The sequence below is a fragment of the Zonotrichia albicollis genome, chromosome 4 (assembly GCF_047830755.1).
Source record: "Zonotrichia albicollis isolate bZonAlb1 chromosome 4, bZonAlb1.hap1, whole genome shotgun sequence".
Lineage (NCBI taxonomy): Eukaryota > Metazoa > Chordata > Aves > Passeriformes > Passerellidae > Zonotrichia > Zonotrichia albicollis.
In genome coordinates this window covers 40,306,550-40,327,834 of record NC_133822.1, presented here as the reverse complement: position 1 = coordinate 40,327,834, position 21,285 = coordinate 40,306,550, and the positions used below count along the sequence as shown (strand labels likewise).

At 41.5% G+C, this 21,285-nt stretch overlaps 1 protein-coding gene and 1 long non-coding RNA gene across 5 annotated transcripts in view; one reads left to right on the top strand and one right to left on the bottom strand.

Moving 5' to 3' along the window:
- The first annotated feature begins 4,472 nt into the window (after positions 1-4,472).
- The window catches only part of CRADD (CARD and death domain containing adaptor protein), a 76,695-nt gene continuing 59,882 nt past the window's right edge, over positions 4,473-21,285 (top strand). Inside the window, exons 1-3 of one of the 4 annotated variants that reach the window (XM_074539627.1) lie at positions 6,603-6,720; positions 7,323-7,386; positions 7,898-8,203. In XM_074539627.1, coding sequence (XP_074395728.1) covers positions 7,906-8,203 — 298 coding nt within the window. In that variant the 5' untranslated portion in view covers positions 6,603-6,720; positions 7,323-7,386; positions 7,898-7,905. The other 3 variants (XM_074539624.1, XM_074539625.1, XM_074539626.1) reach the window with 3 other exon arrangements.
- On the bottom strand, positions 6,537-13,001 carry LOC141728835 (uncharacterized). Its single transcript, XR_012580048.1, has 2 exons — positions 12,496-13,001; positions 6,537-6,712 (listed from the first exon to the last, which is right to left on the bottom strand). It is a non-coding gene; the product is annotated as an uncharacterized LOC141728835 (long non-coding RNA).

Genomic DNA, 21,285 nt, shown 5'->3' with positions numbered 1-21,285 from the left:
ATTAATTCATATATTTAAAGGACTACAGATTCTGAAAAATACTGAGTCATGCTTTGCAAGTATTAAGTACACTATTTTTATAATACACTAGATTTTTAAAATGAAATGTTTACTAAAGTTTTGCAGTGGATGCCTGCTTCCTTTTTATAACTATTTCTCACTCAACTTTTTGCTAGAGATTATTTGTATCATGGTAAAAAGCACTAAGAATTCATTGCAGTACTGCTAATAAACATTTATTTTTATTATGGAAACAAATGTAAATGTATAGACACTACAGAGTCACTTCAAACTCTATGTTTTAAGATGCTTTAGAACTTTGTGTGTTATATTTTATCTACGTGCTGGACGTGCCTTTTAATAAACTACTACTTTTGAGGAAGTTAATGACGTGTCACCTATATTTTATATTAATTCCTCTCTTTGATCTGCATTGAATTTAAAGTCTTTATTATTTTAATGAATAGAATTTACAAAGTATCAGAACAATTACACAGCAGCCCAAGGTCTGATCCCTTTCAGTGATGTGCTTCAGTCCTGCCTGCCATCTATTTTAGGAGGGACAAGGAATCATTTTTCTAGTAGCAAAAGCCACCTGAAGAGCCGGACTCCTTCCCAAGTGACCACCTAGTGCCCTCAAACCCTGCCAGCATCCAGCACAGCATGCCTAAGATTTGGTCTACAGTTTGGGGAAACTTTCTATCCCAAACCCTTCCCTTCCTTGGCACCAGCCCGGTTTTCAGAGAGTGGCACAGGAGATTTGGATGTCAGCATTACAGAGGGCAAAGCTGCAAAGGGGAGGGCAATGGGGGCCAGGGTGAGGAGGAAGAGAAGAGGGAGGAAGGGAAGGGGTTACTGCCTGGGACAGCAGTGGACAGCAATGGTTTGCAAAACCCTCATCTGGCCTTCAGGCCACCCAGTGTGGCTCACCCTGACTTACATTCTACCACGGTTTTTGAGACATATCACTTACAGAAATGTTTTCTGCGCTCTTCTTTCTAAAATTGACAGGCAAGCATACAAGATACGTTTCTCTTTTCCCTTCCTAATTTCTGAGGTTTTGTGAGAGATTTAACCAATTAGATGTGCTTTTAACAAACAAATCTAGAGGCTCCTATTTTTTCTTTTGTCTCTAAAGCTGGAATGCTGTCCTGCAGACAATTGAAAACAGCCCAATCCTAATACATTAAATCTGTTTATGCCAGTTTTAAGAACACATTTGGCCTCTTGTTATCAGCAGAAAACAAACTAGTCAGTAGAAAACAAATTACACACATGCTTGGATACAGCTTGACTCTAATTAGCATAAAGGATCCTCTATAAAAAGCATTTCTTAAAAAACTCACTATTCTGGTACACAAACCTTTCTAAAAAGGTTTGTGACTTTTAAGTGAGCTTTCAAAAGCGCATAATAAATGTAAAAATCTAGGATTATGACTCGGAATAACCTACATGTAAAGTGAACAGCATGTGAGAAGAGATGCTGCTTAGCTTGGTTCCCACAGGTTTGGACTTGTGACCCTGAATTCAGCAGTCCTTAAAAGTGTGGCCTGATGACCACTGATGGCCCCTCAATATGCAGAACCAGACAGAACAAGCTTTTAAGACAAAAAGTCTGAGGATACTGATGTGCAGGGCTGACTATTATGGTCCAATGATCTGCAATCTAGGAAATGGCTTTTTAATTCTACATCGTTAGCTTTGAGATTTGAGCAGTTAGTGGGGCACTGAGTTGACACCAAACTGGCTCAAACAGATATAAAATATATGTATGTATTTGTCCTTAAAACTGAAATAGAACCAAACCATGTCTCTCAAGTTTTGTTGAACTTGGACCAGAATGGAAGTGGAAGACCTTTAGTGAGGGCTGAACCCAAATGGGACCAAAACAAAGAATTTAAGGACTTCTCTCCTTGGATTTAAAGTATTAGGACTGTGTGTCTTTATCCTGTACCTGTACTATATAATGAAAACCTGGCTGCGTTGCTAAAGTTGAACTCAAAACACCAGTAGCGTATTCAGTTTCCACTAAATAAATTTGCAGCACTAGTTATTAACTAGTGGAATGAAAAGGAAACGCCAGATTTTCCCTTACTGAGATTTGGACCTCTGGTGCTGTCCTCTCCCTTCCTAGGCCTATCTGTTTCCCTTCACTGCTTTCCTTCTTTCTATCTCTGTTCAGACTGCAAGCAAATACGTGACTAAATGCTGACTGTGTAGCTGCTCTAATTTCCTTGGGTGGAATCTGGAGTTGCTCTGTGCATATCCATATGTTTTGCTAACTTTCTAAGACATTCTTGGATAGTATAAAATTAAAAAACCCAAATTGCCTCATCTGGCAAAAAGATACAGTAAATGAAGTGATGTAACTGCTTGCTCTAATTTTCTGTTTTAAAATGCAGCCACATTATCTGCAATTAAAAGCAGCTGTCAGGATTGCAACGTTGAGATTCTCTGAAGTCTCCAAGTTTGGTCACTCCAATTCCAGATATAATACAGTTCCTTAGATCATGACTGAAAGAAATAAAAAAAAAGGCAGCAGTGACAATCAGAAGTATGAGAAGCTGGGACAGGAAGCTCTCAGTAGCTTTGCACTGCTGTGCTGAGGAATGATCATGCAGACATTTGTGGTGTCTCTGCTCCCCAGAGCTGCTCTGGACTGTTTACAAATGCATCTCCTCACAACTACTATTACAAACGTCACGGCAAGAAAATTTAAAACCACCTCAGCTGTACTTTGGCTACAACAGCAGCATACTTCTTGTCTTGGAGTTACTGATGATGAGTTACTTGTGTGGCTCCCAGTGTTGTCAAATATGTTAAAGCATTGCTCTGAAACAACCCAGAGGAGCATTTAGATATTTTTATGTCTGCATTCCTAGAAGACTAACATGTGCCTGAGACAAAAAAAAAATATTTACCTTGGTTTATCAGATGTAATAAGATATTATTTATCAATTATTCACAAGCAATTTAAACCCCTGTATCCAATTTATTACCTGCAAATAATTGCAGATAAAAGTGTTACGTCATCAAACAAAAACACTGCTTTAAAACTGCCAAATAAGTAGCATCTCTGCAGAAGCTAGCCACATGATATGTGTATCCATTTTTTAATAACATTTCTTAAAACCAGCGTACAAACTTTGCCTTTAAGGCTGATTTACATTCTGTGTCCACATAAATTCTCAACTGTCAGCCACAGGAAAATCAAAGGAAAAGGATTTAATATTCCTGAGTGTGGCTGCCTATCTTTATGCAAAATCTTGTAGATAAATATCATGTTAAGTACAGGCAGAATGTGAACTCTGCTCTTGGTTACATTTTTCCATGGCAAGTATTTCTTGGGTACAGTATCTAGGAAAGGCACGTAAAGGTTTCCACCACCAGCTTCCAAATACCCTTAAGTATTTCAAATACCCTTAAATTTGTATGATTAGTCTAAACAGAGTGTACAAATGGGATTCACAAGGTGATGACGTTTCTAGCAGCAGTGCAGCAACCACCTTTCCTGCTTTTCCAGAGGGTAGGTATCAGCACGCTGTGCAGACCACAGCCAGCTTGCTGTGCCTGCCGGCAGCTTCAAAGGTAGTACGTTCCAGCACTGGAAGATCTTTTTTTTTTTTTCCCTTTCATCGCTATTGCGGTCCCGACATGAAAGAAAAAGGGCTGACACCACTCAATCCCACGTGACACCTGACACCTATGCAAAGATGGAAAAAAGTTATTTCATGATGTGTGAGTGAAAGTGACACTGCCTCATTTTTACAGCGCTGTGAATCACCGTCTTCTCTTTTCTACTGTATTTCAGTTCCAGGCATCCGTATAAAATTAAGTGAATAATACAGTATTCACTAATAGAGGAATAAAACAACAAGAGTGTGCATAGCAATGCAGTAGACACAGGCCAGCTCAAATTATTAACTTGAACAAATTATTTTCATCGATTAAAGCTTCTTCATTTTTAGGCTGTCCAGATGAAAGTAATGAAGCCAAATGTGTACAGAATACGATATAATACTGCTCTGTGTTTGATATGAGGGTGCCAGCACCACGATGAAGTTCAGCGTATCGCATACTCAAAAACAGGAACCAGTGTGCCTAGAGAGTAATGAGATCAGCTGTTTCTAATGTCATTAAAATTCCAATTTCGTAATTTCTGATTTAATTTTAGACACAACCCCTCCCCTCACTAAACACCCCCACCGCCCCGACTCCTGAGAGCGCAGCAGGTCCTCCGAACTCCGAGAAAGGCGCCTCCTTGCCGGAGACACCTCCCGCCCTCGCCCCGGCTGCGGCACCGAGCAGCGGCGGCGGCACCGAGCGGCGGCGGCACCGGGCAGCGGCGGCCCCGCCGGGTCCCTTCCCGCGGCCCCCTCCCCAGCCACGGCTGCTGCCGCCCGGGCCCGGCTGCCCGCAGCTGACATGGCGGCCGCGGGCCCCTCCTGCGCTGGCGGCCCGGCAGCGGCCGCCCCTCCTCGGCCGGCCCGCAGCAGGGCGGTAGCGGCGGCGGCTTCCGGCCGAGCCCTCCTGCCTTCAACAAAGATGGTGCTCCCCGCGCAAGCTCCGCGGGCGCCGGCGCGTCCTGGGTAGCTTCCCGCTCCCCTCGTGTAAGTACGGGGCGGGGGCGGCGGGCTCTCCCCGCATACTGCTCGCTCCCCGCATACTGCTCGCTCCCCCGGGCGCTGCCGACGGCTCCACTCGGTTCGTTCTGTCCCGTCCCGCCCCAGGCGCCGTCGAGGGGGAAGCGGGAGAGCGGTGCCGCGGAGCCCGTCGGGGGCCGGGGCAGGGGCCGGGCTTCGGCGGGGAGGCCGGGCCGGGGCGGCGGGGCCGCCTCCACTGGCGCAGCCCTGCCCGGCGGGAGGCCGGGACTGGAGGAGGGCGGGGGGCTGCTGCTGCCTGAGGGGGCTCGGGCGCCGTGCGGGCAGCTGGCGCTGGCTGCTACCGGAGGAGCAGCTGCCTGTCCTCGGCAGGGAAAGCGTTAAAAGCAAAACTTGCTGCTTCTTTTTTTTTTTTTTTTTTTTTTTTCCTCTTCCCGGCAGGGTGGGGGGATGTGTAAGACTTTTGACCCACAGGCTTGCTGTCAGTTGCCAGAATAATTCATGGGTTAGGCAGGTGAGTGCAGTGGGTGTTCCAGAAAACGGTGAAATGTTTCTAGCAAGAAAACTGAATGAATGTGCCTTTTTAATGTCAGAAGGGGTTCTTATCAAAAGTTTTGTCCCCATTCATGGACAGTTACTCTGTCAGATCCAGAAAAATGCAAACCTGCTTGTGTTGGTGTGGGGATGAGTCAAGGACTGTGCTCATTCAGCAGGTCGTGGGCTATATTTCTTAAAATTTGGCTTTATAATGGAAAAGGTCAATTTTCAGACATATCTGGGGAATGCTTGAGTCATATTTTTGGTAAATGGACATCTCATATTTTTCATTTTCTGTAAAATTACTCGACTAAATTTAATTCAGAGCTTTACTTTGAACTCCTAGGTACAGGCTGTGATTAAAATGAATTTGATAATTCTGTGTTGCACTAAAGCTGTTGCACTCTGTCCCAACACTGTTACTCATCAAAATCCTGATACATTTCTGTATCTAGCTGCTTAGTTCCTAACTCAGACTTTTGATTCTCACAGTAAACACATACAAAGAAATACTTTATCTTTAAAAAGACCTTAGAAATCAGTATGCTTCATCCTGGAAATTTACCAGGCCAGTGCCAGGACTTTAAACCCTCAGTTGTGTGCACTCTGCAGTCAGCAAGGCAAAGGGCTTTTACAGCAGAAATTCTCCCTTCTGATTCCTGGCTTGACATTGCTTCTCAATGCACAAAGGTGCAAACCTTTGATTTGTAAGAGCTTTATTTTTGAAAAGTGTTGGCTGCTTTGGTTGGGAAGAAGATGAACTTGACAAGTTCTGTACAGTCATCCAGCATGTGAGGAGGCTCCTGAATGGGGACTCTTGGGGCCCATTCAGAATGTGAAACACAAAAATTCTGTAGTATCTGAAGCAGTTTTCTGCCTGGGTTTAGATGACACCCTCAGAGGTGCTGCTGGATGCATTTCTTGAACTCTGCAAGTGCTTCATGAGCTCAAGGGTGTTCTCCTAGAAGGAAGAAGTAGTAGGATTTACTGCCTGAATTTTGCTCTAGTCCAGAGATTGCTTTCTGTAGTGTAAAGGTTCTATGTGTTGGAGACCAGAATCTTCAGCTTCACCTGTCCAAAATTAGCATTCTAACATCAAGCGGGAAAATCCAGTTCTCTTTCCTTCCTGCTCCTTGTCTGTCTCCTGGCTTGCACTGCCTCAGTCCACGATGGAGTTTGATGTTTGAACTGTGCTTGGCAAGCTAGCATTTCTTAGGGACATGGGCTGGCATAGCAGTGTTTGATTCCCACATGATCCCTAGACAGAAGGTAAGCACCTTGAGATTCACTTCAGTAGATGAGAAATGCACTGAGTAGCCCAGGAAAGATGGAGTCCTCCAGGAAGATGTTTTCCAGCAGTGCTTTTGACTCTTGATGGAAGTATTTTTGGAAAGTAGCTTTGTCAGAGGATATCACAGACAAGTGCCATCCAGTCTCTCTCTCATGACTCTGTGCTCTTGTGTTCTGTCCAAGGTGCCGTTTACATGCCAGTATGTTCTGTTGGTCACCCTCCTGGATTTTAACAACCAGGCCAACCACACAATTTTGATGGGGCCCTGGGAGTCAGCAGGCACCTCTGATGGTAAAAAGATCTCATCAGGTTTCATGCAAAAGCTTTGAAAATTCTGTCTCTCCTTGCTTGTATCCTCTAGCTCAGCGAAGTAGAGTTTCTACAAGGTCTAGTGGTTCAAACAGCAGTGTCTAGTTTAATTGTGAGAAACCCTCTTGGTAATCACACTCAACACTTGCTGCTATTTTTTGACTTCATTATTTAGTAATGAGAAGGTATTTAATTGTGTTGTCCTGTCATTTTCTTTTTCAAATGCCATTAATGGGCCTAGGGGTATGTTTGTCATTAAGGACTGGCTGAAATACTTTGATTTGGTTTGAAAGTCTGGCATGGACTGCTGACTTGATCTTGGATGAGCTGCTTGGTCTTCCTGGACCCTGGTTATTCTTTTGTAGAGTGGCTATAAAATGCATCTTTTTCAGTTTTTGTCTAGTCAGAGTGTTAGTCAAGTGACATGGAAGCTGGCAGAGGGCATCTGATGCCTTCCTGTGAACACATTAGAAGAGAGGGAGAAGAGCTATTTAAGCTAAGGAACAGTTTTGGCAGAAGAAATGCCTATAAATAGAAGGGGATAAATTTGAGGTGGAAATTCAAAGAAAGTTTCTTCTCATCAGAACAGCTGAGTTCCAGAGCTGTCTTCCAGGATGATTCAGGGGTGAGAACGACCTGATATTTAAGGTATGTTTCTACCCCTCTTAATCTTGAATTGCATCTTGCAGGCCAAAGCTACCTGCTGCTTCTGTCCCTGCTGCTTCTGTACTGCTGCTGCTTTTGTAATTGCATCAGTGGTCAGGTGTGATATCTCGTTAATTTTGGGGGAGTTACTGTCTCTTAAGGACTGGCAAGTGCCCTCGCTGCCTTTAGTATGGACCTAAACTAGCAGGGTTATTTGGCATGGGTTTCACTCCAGCAAAGGACTGGTCTTTGCAATGCCAAATGTTCTATTCCTGTCTAGTATTTCCCAGAAACTGGATCATTTTACCTTGTGTGACAGTGAAATCTGAGTGGAAAGAAGGTGATGGGGATCATTAGTAGTTTTGCCAGGTTGGTGATTCTGAGTTTGGAGTTTTCTCTGAAGGTTGACAGGTGTCAGACATCACTTTTGGATGTTCAGATATCACTTCTGGATGTTAAAGGTTGAAGTATTTTAATCTTCACACATTTCCTTACTCCTTTTTGCACACTCTAGGTTGCCAGATGGATGCCAGAGACAAGCAGCTTTTACGCTCCCTGCGCCTGGAGCTCTGCACAGAGGTGCTGGTGGATGGACTCGTTATTCAGTATCTCTACCAAGAAGGGATTCTCACAGACAGTCATGTTCAAGAAATAAAAGCCCAAACCACTAGTCAGAGGAAAACCATGATGCTCCTTGATATTCTCCCCACCAGAGGACCCAAAGCTTTTGATGTGTTCTTGGACTCCTTGCAGGAGTTTCCATGGGTTAAGGACAAGCTGATGCGGAAGCGTAAGGAAATGACAATACAAGATCCTTCAGGTAAGGCCAGGGTTGCTCTTGCTGCTATTTTGAAGGTTGTTCTCAAGCCATAATTTCAAAAGTATTGAATATACCAGTAATTTCAAGTTATGTGTCATGTAAACTCATGATACCCAGAAAAGGGAATAGCCTTAATTTCCTGGAAGCTACACAAACACCAGGAAATATTGCAAAGTTTGAGATATGAATGGGGCTGAGTTTCAGGACACAAGGAGACAGCAGGAAAGGTTACCTTGGGAGAGGCTAGGATATAGGAGGACTCATAATCCATTGCCTCAAAGGGAATGGACTATAAAAAGTAATTTTGACTAGCTGCAGAACAGTCTCTTTGCCATCCATATCAAATACTGTTTCATTTATGTATGTTTTACAGTGGTTTGTTCACAAATCATTTATATTTACAGAGTTTTTATATGTTTACTTTTATTATGATTTTAAGGTAGTTTTTATTTAGTAGTATATGCTAATTTAGAATTATTTAGTTTATTATATTTAGTGGAGTGCAAATATCTAGGATCATTACTTGCAAAATTACTAGCCATTGTTTATTTTTAAAAGAAATTTAGGAGCTAACTGATTATTTAGTATAATCTATGGCTTTTTGGCATTTAAATGTACTTCTAAAACTAGTTTTCTAGACTAGATGATGTTCAGATGTGATTTCTTTACCAGTTTATGCGTGCAATTGCTGAGCTGTTTTGAAGTCAAGACAATTGCTTTAAATGCACATTTCTTGTCCCGGATTCTGGCAGCATGCACTGGCTGCTGACCTCATGTTACCAGTAAGGTAGTGAAATAGTCCTCACTCGGGAACATTTTTTCCAAGCAGTCTGATTAATGTTTCTCCAAGCCCTTCCCTCGTGCTGTACCCCCATTTGAGTGTGGTCATACCTATTTTGATGCACATGACCTGTGATTTTTCCAGTGTCAGTGTGCTTTGCGTGAGACTGAGAGCCTGTGAAGAAGGGTGGCTAAGACCTGTTGACCATCATGTTCACCTGCTTCCAGTTAGCTGCATGTTCAAGAACATTTTGTCAAGATCTGCTGGACAAATCTGAGATGATCTTACCTTAGGACATTTTTAATGGAATATTCTGACAGCTGGTCTTTGTGTTGGTCTCTGTGTTCGTTGGTGTGTGAGTGCTTGGAAACGAGTAAATAATTTTCAAAATTTGGGAATAAACCACCTATGCTGCCTAAAAGTTCTCAGCATAATGCAAACTATGGCATTGAGTGTGCTGGAAAAGGCCTTGCTCACTTAAGTATTGTCGTGCTAGTGCTCTTTTATTTGCCTTACAAATCAGCCTCTTTATTTGATAATTTCTGCTTAAGCTGCTGAATAACCTTGTGTATGTTCTAGACATACACAGCCATTAAATACCATCAGGATCTCATGTAGTTTGTTACTGAAAAAATTGTTACCAATTTTTGTCCTTTGGATTGTTTTGTGGATTGCTTGTTCCTGCTCTTGATCACTAGTGTGACTAGTGTGCTGGATTCCTGCATATCAGGTTCTCTGGTTTTGAGTGGGCTGACAGTACTTGATAGTCCTATTGCCAAATTGTGTTAATTAGAAAAGGCTTCCAGGTTAGATCAAAGGTTACTGTTACTTTTATGGTGGCAATACAGAGAGTAAGAACAGGACAGGAGGCAGAAAGCCAAGTTTGTTTTAATATTTAGGCATGTTCTTTAGAAACCCAAGAAAGAGAGCACCATCTGTGCCCTCATAAATGCTGAGTGCGCCCTGGAATGAATTGGAAACTATGGTGGCAGCATCAGGGCTGATTACATGCAAGAAAATGTGGTTTGGGATAAAAAGCTTCGCTTTGCATTCTAACAACAGACTTGGAAGCTTTTGTCTTGGCCGAGTACACGAACATATGCTTAGCCTTAAGCATGGAAAAAAACATTGGCTCTAATAAAACTATAAGCACGTTTAAAATTAAGTGTGTTCTCTAGTGCCATGCTAGATAACTTAACTTCTGCCTTATTGGAAACTCCTCTTCTAACTGATTATTTGTTAATGGTAATTTGTTTTAAAGAAGCCATTTGTGGTGAAAATAGCTTGCCACATATACACTAGTCTTCTTTTAGACCCTAAAACTTTTAAAATGGAGGTTGGTTTTAAGTCCCCAGGTTTTAATTTTTTTTTCCTTTGGATCATAAATACTATGGAAATTGAATACTTTCTGTTCACTTGCTTATGGTCACTTAAGATTCTGTTAAGAAAATATCCTCTGTTTTTACAGACCATTTTGCAGGACTAAGGAGTGGTAAATTGATCCTTGATGTAAGGTTTTATTTTGCTTCTCTGAGGTTACATGTAGGATTTTTAAAGTTAGCAATTAAATAGACTATTAGATTATGTCTGTCTGAACCTGAAAACTGGGATGTACACAGTGATTTTTTTATGTAGGCCTTTGAATTATTTTGCATTTTATTCAAAGAGATCAGGCTTTCTGTCCTTCCTACAGCTGAGAAGTATAGTTGGTTAAAGAAAATCACAACCATAATTATTTAGAAACTTTTAGTTTATTTTCTTTTCCTAGTAAAAAACAAGCCCAAACCAACAAATCAAACAAACAGCAATTTCAGAAAGAAAAATATTTTTGTTGATACTGTATAAATATGATCTGGTGGAGCAAGCAACTGCAAAATGGAAGCCAAAGTCTGAGATCTAGGCAAGATGCTGCCACTGACTCATTGTGAATCTTTGAGCAAATTCGTTCTAGGCAGTGGATTTATTGATTCCCAAGTTTTGTAACTGGGTGTGATGTTCATGGAACAGCATAGAGTAGAACTGTAAATTGGCCCAGGATTCAACCCAGACTATGCTGTTTGGCTGCTTGCAAATAAATGAACTTTAAAACCTCTGATATCCTGAGTTTTATTGCTGAATATCAGTTGACTTAAAAATAATAGTTCTGTATTCTGTCATCTGATGTAGTTCCATTGAGCACAGAAGACCTTAATCCTGCAGAGCACAAGGAGTAGTTTTTCCATGAGAATCAGGAGGGTGATGTGCAGGCAGAGAGGGCCACTTGCACATGTGTAACTGACGCAAAGAGACCAAAATTTCTTCCCCTTGCTTGTTTACTTCAAGCCTTTTGCCTAGGGTCCCCTTTCTCATAAGGGGACCCTCATTCCTTTTTCATAAGCTGCGGAAAGCATAGTTGTAAAACTCCAAAATCTCAAGAAGGGAATTTAAAGTCGTGCTTTTGGAGGTAAGTATTTACGACTTGAATTGATTTAAAGGTGATAGGGTATCTTTCTGGCTTGTATAGCAACCTGTGATAAGCCAGTTCACCCTGTGCAGAGTGGCATTGCAAGACTTAATCATTATAAACATCAACCACAGCATGAGTTTCTGGTTTTGAAGATCAAAACTTCTGCCATAGTAAGAGTTAACAAAAGTAATGTGTGTCTGTTTCATTGGGAAATGACTGTTCTGGTTTTTCTGCCCTAGTTTGGATAGCTTTATGCCTTTGTCAGGAGCATAAATCTTCAATATAGTCTTAGAATTCCTATGAAAAACTACAGCTGTTGGCAACAGAATTCTCCTCTTTCTAGGAACAGCAAACAGCAACAGTTACCCAATATATTTTGCACTGAATAAAAAAAATACAAGTTTTGATGGTGTTTGTTTATCGGATTGTTTTTCTAATCTCTCTCCGCTTGGGAATTTCTCAGCCCAAGTATTATATTTCTCTCCATAATACATGTGTTGTAAAATAATTTACTTCTAAAAGTGTTAGTACTGCACCTCTTTGTAGTATAGATGACTTCTTCATTCCACAGGAAATTGCAGCATACTGAGAACAAAAAAGTGAGATATGGTGTTTGCCAAAGGAATCCTGGAGCAGCTGCTTCTATCTGGCAAATGCTAGTGAATTTAGGGCATTAGAATTGCCATGGGAAAGCTGTACTCTCACAACTAGGCAGGGAATATTTTCTAATGCATAATTTTGTTGTGGTACCTGGTAAACATTAGCGTCCTGCTAGACTTGGGTGTTCATTTGAACAAATTTTAGTCCGGTTGAGGTTTTTCCCTGGATGTGTGGGGAGTGTGTGTTTTCGTGTAGCTGTAGAAAGCTTCACGTTGTGTAACCCTTTGGATGAAGCATGCAGATACAAAGCAAAACAAAACATGTACATATCCCGAGAAAGCCAAACATCCCTCCATCCCCTCCCAGCTTTCCCAAAGTCCTTTTTCCACAGCTGGGTTGTGGATTTCTAGGAATTTGGATTCAAATGCAAAAGCATTAGTACATAATTTTAGTATCTCTTCTTACCTTTTGTTGGCTGCTTCCTGCCTTCTTCTGTCCTGCTTCCTTTCCCATCTAATGCAGTAAGGAAAGAGCCTGATCTCTTGCCTTTTCCATTTAGATGTCAGATAGGAAAAGCAGCTGAGGAATCCCTTTTCTCTCTCTAAAATGGTGGACAGAAGAGTGTAGTTTTTTTCCTTCTCTTTCCCTCCCCTCTCTTGTATAGTCTAGTGGCAGAAGGGGGAGTTTCCTCCCATGTATGTCTGAAGGAAAGGGATGGGCTTAGCAGCCTTGGCCTCACTTGCTTGACCTGGAGATGAATGAATGCCCTTGTGCCACATCCTAATGCCTGGAGACTGCAGGAAATGTTCTCTGGTTATCTGGAGCTGTTCAAAGGCATCATCATAGGAGAATTTCCCAAACTCTTTTCCACATTCCCATCTCCCCTGAAAATCGGGTGTTACATTTATGGCTTTGGCTGTGTTCCTGACCGCAGCAAGATCTGTGAAGTCTGGCAGTAAAGGTTTGTGCACACACTCAATATGAACCGTATGCATCACGACATGGACAAGTCATTGACATCTCTGCTACTATGGAGCATTCTATGTTTGTATTTTTGGTTTAATATGTGTATAGATTTTTTTTTTCCTTCTTTTTCTTTCCATTCAAGTAGCATCTGCTTGCTTTCTTTTTTTTTGTCATGTTCATAAGTAGCTGGCTTTATGCTGCTTATATCTTACTTTTTCACTTTGAGAAGCCTGAATCTTAGGCATTGCTGTTAGGAAGTCTTGTTTCCAGCCTCAAGCAGTTTCTTTCAGGTAAGTTAATGGAAAGATATACCCATACTTGGTCTTGTACACAGTAACACAAATATGTGAGGCTAATAATAATAATATAGATTTAATAAAACCTATAGACCTGGAAACAAGAAAGGAGGAGTGAGTTCTGGCATGAGAGGTGTTTAGACCAGCTGCACTCAATCAACTGCTCTTAACCAGTGCCACTAAGAGGAAGCAATGGGTAACTGGTATTGAAGACTCCCTGGTGTAGGAAGTGCTGATATCCATGTGCTGACCAGACTTGATGCATTCCGAAGTTTGCTGCTTCCCAAAGGACTGGATCACAAAGGTTGCCAAGACCTGGCCAATCATCAGACTTTGCTACTCTCTCATATTGTTATAATACTTCAGCAGATTAAAGATGACTGTAGGGCTCGGTGATCTCATATGAAGGAATTGATTCCAAGCAGTGTTCTCCACAAATCCATGGAGCTGGATGGGATATACCTGAGGGAGCCAGACAGTGTCTTTGAGAGGCTGTTTTCTGTCATGTTTGGTAGGCTGTGGTAGGGCAAATGCACAAAATGCAGTAAAGTAACAGGGAGCACCCACCTTGGGTACACCACAGGTAAAACAAGCTTAAGCAACTTGATTCTTGCCTTCTATCATAAACAGCTGCCTCTCTGAATAACAGCAGCAGATTTCATTTAATTGATTTCAGCAAGGCTTTCAGCACACTCTTGTAACATTCTTGTGGCTAGCTGGGAAAGTATGGAGTGAATGGGTGCCCTGCACAGTGATTGAAAGGTTGGACCACTGGTCTAAGAGGGTCGTGGTTGCAGCTTCAATGTCCATCTAACTGGTGGCTAATCAGGAGTTATGTTTCTCAGGGCTGACAGTAGGGCCTGTTGTTTGCAGAGATCTGATGGGATCTCAGAGGGTGATGGGAGTGACTATATCTTCAGAATGTTTGTAGGTGAATTAGCTTTGTTTGCTCACTTGTCACTTAGTGTTTCATGACCTTCTGAATGGTGCCTGAAGCTGGAAAACAGGATAACTCCATACCTTGGGGATAATTGGATACAGGAGAGTGGGACTGCCTCTCAGAGGGACCCCAACAAGCTGGATGAATGGGCCAGCAAGAGCCTCGTGATGTTCAGGAGAAGGAAGTGTGAAGTCCTGCACCTGGGATACAAAATTCTCACAGAATAACACAAGATGAGCACTGACTGGCCAGTTGCAAATGTAGATAAAAAACGCTGGTTGTCTTGATAGACAGCAGGCATGATGATGAAGACTAACCACACATGAGCCTCTGTCAGCCAGAGCAAAGCCAGCAAGCAGGCTGAGAGAAGTGATTATTCCCCTATACTTGGTATGAGAAGGTTGTACTGAAAATACTCTATCTTCATGCCACCAGTACAAGGGAAAGATTGATAAACTAGAGTCCTGTGGAGCACTACTGAAGTGGTTAGTTCAATGTAAGCTAGAGGGAAAGGCTGAAACAACTGAATTTGTTCTTGGAGAATAGAAGGCCAAGTTGATTCAGGAAACATGGAGTCAGACTCTTCCTGTGGGTGTGTTGCAAAAGGAAAAGAAGTGGCAGCCACAAGTTGTAGTGAGGGAAAGTGTGATTGAATCAAATTTTAAAAATTCACATGACAGTTAAGCATTGGCCACAAGAGTTTGCCGACCAAATAGGATTGCCCAAAGAGGATTTGGAATCTCCATCCTCAGAGACATCTAACACTCAACAGTACAAGACCTTGAGCTGTGGGGGGATAGTATGTAAGAACATAAAGATAGTGCAGAAGACAATCTCACCCCTGAGGAGTTGCAGCTGTACTAATTATCAGAGATTAGGAACAGGCCTGCCCTTAATAGGCCACAGCTGTGTCCAGTAATGATGAGTGCTATAAAAGAGTGGGTTAGCTGGATGAGGAGAGAGTTGGAGTTTGTTGTCTGTATGAGAAGAAGGAGTCAGTGCTGTGAGGAGGTGCCCATGAGAAATCACCAAGAAGGCGTGGAACTTTTGCAATAAGATGACAACATTGAGCAACCTGATCAGACTTTGAAACTGGCCTTACTCTGAGGTTGGACTAAATGACCTCCAAAAGTCCCTCCCAACCTGATTTTTTCTGTGATTTGTGACTTTAATATCAAACTCTCTGAGCTCGGTATATGTATTTTATTCCAAATACAACAGCTGCTGACGCAGGGTACTTTGTAGGTAAATGTGTGACTGAGTTCAGATTAGGAATGTGTTTTTTAAGTGAATGAGAGTGTTTGAATTAGATTTCTTTCAGGCAAATCTAAACTGGAAAATGGTCTCTGGGTGCATAGGACCAGACTAGAACCAGTTAGAGGTGGAACATTCCAGCTGTGTGTAATCTGAACACCAGACCCTCAGCATAATCTGTATCAGTGTATAGCTACTCTCCTATTGCTCTGTACTGCTTTTTGATACAGATGCAGCCTTCTCTGGCCAAGGAATGAGGTATTTTTGTTCATTAATGGAACCTGCCATCTTGGAATCCTTTCTTCCCAGAATTCTGTATTCATGCATCCCTATAGATGTAGATGAGCATCATATCAGGGATGCAGCAGCATGCAAATAAATGTTTTGGTTTTTTCTCTCTGATTTTTAAACAGAAAATTCTGTTTCCCAGAATTTATAGTGCTGTTTCTCATCTTGGAGTATGTCCATTCCAAATGGCTTACAGAGTTCACTGCCTGTAGTTTTCTATTAGACAAAATGCCTTAATTCTCTGTCAGTATTTCTCAATATGATAAAATCATTCCTGTGTTTTATATTTCCAAAAGCATGCATAGATGCAATCCCCTATGATCCTTGAGATCTTTTGTTAGTTGTTGCCAATGTCCCACAGTTGGTCTTGTTTGCAGCCATTGAAGAAGCTCTAAAGAGATAGTGGTAATTGTTTTCTGGAGCAGTCTGGAAACTTTCTTGTAAGGACTTGATCTTGCAGCTTGATAAAGCCACTTGTAAGCATAAAAAAAGAAGATGCAGTTGTTATTTTTGCCTTATGTCATCAGTATAGGCATCCTGTCAATACTAATTGATGGCTCTTGTGGCCCATGCTAGTATATGTTCCAGAATAAGACTTTCTAGTTAGATTGTCTAGGCTTATTTTTATGAATTTTTTTCTTCATTAATATTCTTCTTCAGAGCTGAGCAGTTCCTCTTTTAGCACCTTCACAGTTAACTTGTAGCATCATCTGAAAATGTTTAATTTTTGTATTTTTATTGCCGTGGAAATTCTATTGTCTTTCATAAATTAAGTCTGTGCATGGTGTTTAAAAACCAACCAAGCAGACAACATATTCACCTTATCTGGGTGTGGGGTCTGCATAACTTCCCAAAGTCAGTAAAAATGCTAAGTAGCACCTCTCAGTAAAAGCCTTGACTCCAGTGAAGTCAGAGGCCAGACTCCTGTTGACCAGAGCAGGATGAAGGCGTTGCCACTGAAGACTAAAATGTTCTCTTGGGTGAAAGAATGGGTGCTATGTTGTCTTCCCTGCAGCATGGCTTGACCTTCAAAGAAAAATAGCTTCCACATTTGGAAAGCTATTTCTAGTTTAGACTCCACACTCTTTTTGTCTGTCGGCTGAGAATATCAGCAGTAGTGACTTAATTCTCACCAGGAAATGTCACTTGTATGGCAAAGGTCAGGAGGTTCCTCTAGGATACAGTTAATTACACATGGTTAGAGCATCTTGAAGCCCTCCCTGCACTGCCATATGCAACCAAGTTTTCATTCCATATCTGTTTACAGTCATATATTTGTTTATGTGAAGGAGAACTAGAGCACCCAAATATCATTCATTACCTCTTAGTGATACTGTTTACCTTGTTAGGACATTTATTGTTTTGTATACAAGACTTTTAAAGCCAATTTTTATCTACTTTGCAATCGTGTAAATGGAAAACCAGTCTTGTTGCTTCTTTTTCCCATTAGGCCATTGTTTCAGTATAATGTCAATTTCTTTCTTTCTTCCTGCTCTTGCTTTTTCTGTGACTAAATTTGTTGATGCTAATTAATGTCCCTTGTGCCCCTCAGATATACACTAACACATGCTCTAGAGTACCTGAGAAAACTTGTGACTGAGTAATTCATTCTTGGGAATGAGAAAACCTCAGATATTGATGTATTGGTGAGGAGTGGTACATGTGTTTTGACTGTCTCCACTGCTGCAAACTGAAGTGAAGCTTCAGTGTTCCTTCCAATTTACATTCAGAGAAGGAGCCAATTTGATTTATATAAGGTGGTTTGTATGTGCAGGAAATAGGCATTAATGCACTGGATCAAGGTAAATAAATCCATACTAGTGCACCACTTCTTCTGTCAGCCTTCTTAATCTTACTGTTTCATCACTTTGCCTGAGATTTTCAAAAGTACTCATCGTTAACCCAAGCTCACTCAACCCTTCTCCTGTTGAGGTCAAGGGTAAGCTCCCCTTGGCTTTAAAGAAGGCAGTTTTAATCCTGTGCATGTGCTTTCAAAAGTCTTAGGTTTCATAAGTAGTTAATGATATGCTGAGTTTTTTAACAAACAGCCTATTTCAGTTTTTGATTTTTGTAATAAAATATGTGCTAGGAATGAGTAAAAGGACTTCAACAGGTGAAGCCCCAGGGATCTGTGGCTGGCTCTGGTGGCAGGTAGGCTCCCTCCACATGCAGGTACTGCCTTTAAGCAGGGGCATAGGAACCCTTGGCAAAGTAACCACTGAGAAAGAAAAACTGGAATGAAAAGGAAAGCCAGTACTTTTTAGAATCTCTATGCGATGAATGTATTTATTTAACTATGATTTTATTCACTGTAGGCAATGGCTTTGTTTGCTCAGCTTTTGAAACTGACATGTCCTTTATTCATACTCCTCTTCCATTTAATTAAAAAGTCATTTATTTCCTTGTCATCCAGTTCTCCTACATCCCACATAAGATTAGTTTAATATCCATATTCTTGACCAGTGATTGCTGCAGTTAGGGTGGCAGAACACTCTTACATCATCCCCTTGGTTAATGTACTTTTGGTGGATCTGGTGTGTACATCTGCAAAGTGCTTGTTTTAAAAGTAACTTCAGGTTATAGCTAGAAATGCTATCCAGCTGTTTGCAGTAGAAATTAACTCAGGATTCTCAGGGCATTCCTCTTGCAGGCACACCTGGATTCTAAACGGGGAGCCCTAAATCATTCCCCAGCAAGCTGCTGTTGTGCTTTCAGCCAGGTGCCCAGGCACTGCAGAGCACCCCAGACACTGCAGAGGCTGCTCTGGGCAGGTCCCAGGCTGCCTGTCAGCCATGCCAGCAGTGCAGTGCCTCTCTCATCACTGCTGGTGGGTGCATGGCCAGGCCTTTCTCTGGCCATTTCACCCACGGTGCTGAGCCCTGTGGGTGTTTGCAGCACACCCCTGGCAGATAGGGCTGTCCTGCCAGTGAGTTGCAGCTCTTCACATGGAATAGTGTCACGTTGACATCACCCCACAGTGTGACAGGTAGGATACCTCCTTGTGACTTAATGTCTTAGACACTTCCCTGATAAGCTCATCTATGGTTTATATAAGCAGTGCCCCCTCAGCTGTGTTTGTGTATATTTTGTGGAGGCACAGCTCCAAGAGAGAGCTCATATATTGAAATTTGGGTAAAGTCCTTTCCTGTAATTGAAAGAACTTTTTTATGTCCTAGGAAGAGATAGGGTTGAGTTCCTCTCCTTTTTCATCTGGGCTAGTTAAGGCAGCTTCTGAGTGTGTGCTGGCCTTTGTGAATCCCCTCCTTAATTCCCCTAAGTTTCCTCAGAAATCGTGCATGGATTTCAGCAAAATAATTTGGACCTGTTCTGGGGTAAGGGGTTTGAAGATAAACCTATGTCTCTGCCTTGCACCTGAATGGAGTAGAATTGATCCTGTAACTAAGAGTCTTGCTGTTGTTTATCACTGTTTGTGTTTCATTCATCCTAGTTCTCATACATAGCAATGCTAAATGGATCTTTATGTTGTTTACCTGAGTGCAACACTGCTTTCCCTGTGCAGAGGGTAGATACGCACACTTCACTTGTCTCTTTAAAGTTGTTACGTACGTTAGAGATTGTGCAGCTTCCAGTATGACAAAGGGGTCAAATATAGAAGAAGATATTATTAATACCAATGTCTATTGTTTATTAGAAGGCTGTTACCATGGTGCTGTTGAGATAAGATGAAGTTGTGCAGCTCCTGGCATGGCACTACATTGATCTGATAACCTTGCTCGAGACAAAGTCCTGAAAGGAGCTCCTCAGTCTCCAGAAGGCAACAGTCATCTTGCATGCTGTCCATATTCCAATTAGTGGAAGCATGTGCCCTGCTAAAATTTAATTGGAATAGCTAATTTTAGAGATCTGAGTTAATATATTTGTATTGTCAGACTCAACCTGCAAACATTTGTTTGTGTGACTGTATGCTTGTTAGCATGCTCATTGGCCTCAGTGGGATTACTTGCTCCAAGTTTACTTTAATTAGCCACAGGATTGGGCTATAATGTGTGTATAAACAGAGTCTGTAGGAGGGAAACCAACTGTGTTTCCACTGAAGGAAGCACAGGGAGTCCAGGGGAATATTACAGGGTTGTATGTGTCTTGTTTGGGTTCCGTTAGCATTTTTCTTTTGTTTTGCAATTTTCCACCTACAGTAGAGTAAAGATTAAACATCAAGTCATTTTAGAGAAAAAGCATGGTGCCTTTCTATTCAGACTAATATCATGAAGCACTGGAGTGTAACTCTGCTGTTCACTTGAATGTCGTGTTCTAGCCTGCTGCATGACAAGGTGTTTTCCTGGCTAATGCTGATCAGAGACATTCCTAGTGTGATTAAATGTCCACTCCAGTGTTCATTTTGCCATTGGTATGTGCACCCTTTTACAAAATTCTTGGCATACCAGGCTCTGGTTAAGAAAATTTCTCCCTGGTTTTGTTTGGTCTTTATTTTGTTTTGTTTTTGTTTTTTCCCACAAAGCCAGATATGAAGGGAACTGTGATTTGCTGCCTTGAACTTATGATTTAACAGCTTTCACTACTCAGTACACCTGGTAAAATTCCTCCTGTATCAGAGTATTTTTGTTGTCTGATTAAAAGGGCCTTGTTCTGGTGTTTCCTTCTCTTCTTCTGTATGCACAAATATATTGTTTCTCCCAATTCCAAAGTTCTTTGACAAGTGCTGAAATTACTTAGGCACTTGCTGAAAAATAATCTTGATAACTATAGCAACAGTAATCCCATTACTTTCTCTGTAAGTCTTCTGTGTTTAAATTACCTGTAAGTGTTAGGAAAGGCAGAATTAGCTTTTTGCTTTTCTGTATAAGCCTTTTACATAGGTCTTAGATTGTGTATTTGTTAGTGTCTAGCTCTGGTAATAGTGCCCCTCAAGACCAAGTACACTAACTACATCTTGGTTTTTCAACTTCACCATGCTTTTGTTAAATATGATCAGATATTGGGTAAGTTTTGTCTGTGAATCTTCAGAGCTCCAGGATGAAGAAATCTAGAATGTCTATATCTTGATACTGTTTTAATGCCAACTGGTTCCTCCTGGTAGGGTTATGAATTATTTGTGCAATCATCATTCCTAGTACTTCTTGTATTAAATAGTATGCTGCCTACTTAAAATTGCAAACTCTCCCATTTATGTACATACAGACAAACACTATTTTTGTGTGTTGTCTTTAACTTACAGGTTCATTCTGGGACAGTTGTCATGTCAGCAGCATAATCTGGGATACACATATCCATACAAGCCTAGAGCTCTTCAGGCTTCATAAATAACTTGCATTACTGCCTGTGCATTAATTATGAACTCTTTCCACACATGGCTGGAAAATACCAGAAATCCTGGAATTTGGGATCTAATAACTTTAATTAATTAATTAATCCTGGAACATCAAAGCATGCCTGTTCTTGGTGGGAAGAGGAAGGTAGAAAGAGATTCTGTACTTCCAGGTATTAATTACCCTTCTGATTTGGCATCAGCTAACATTTGTATACCTCTCAGAT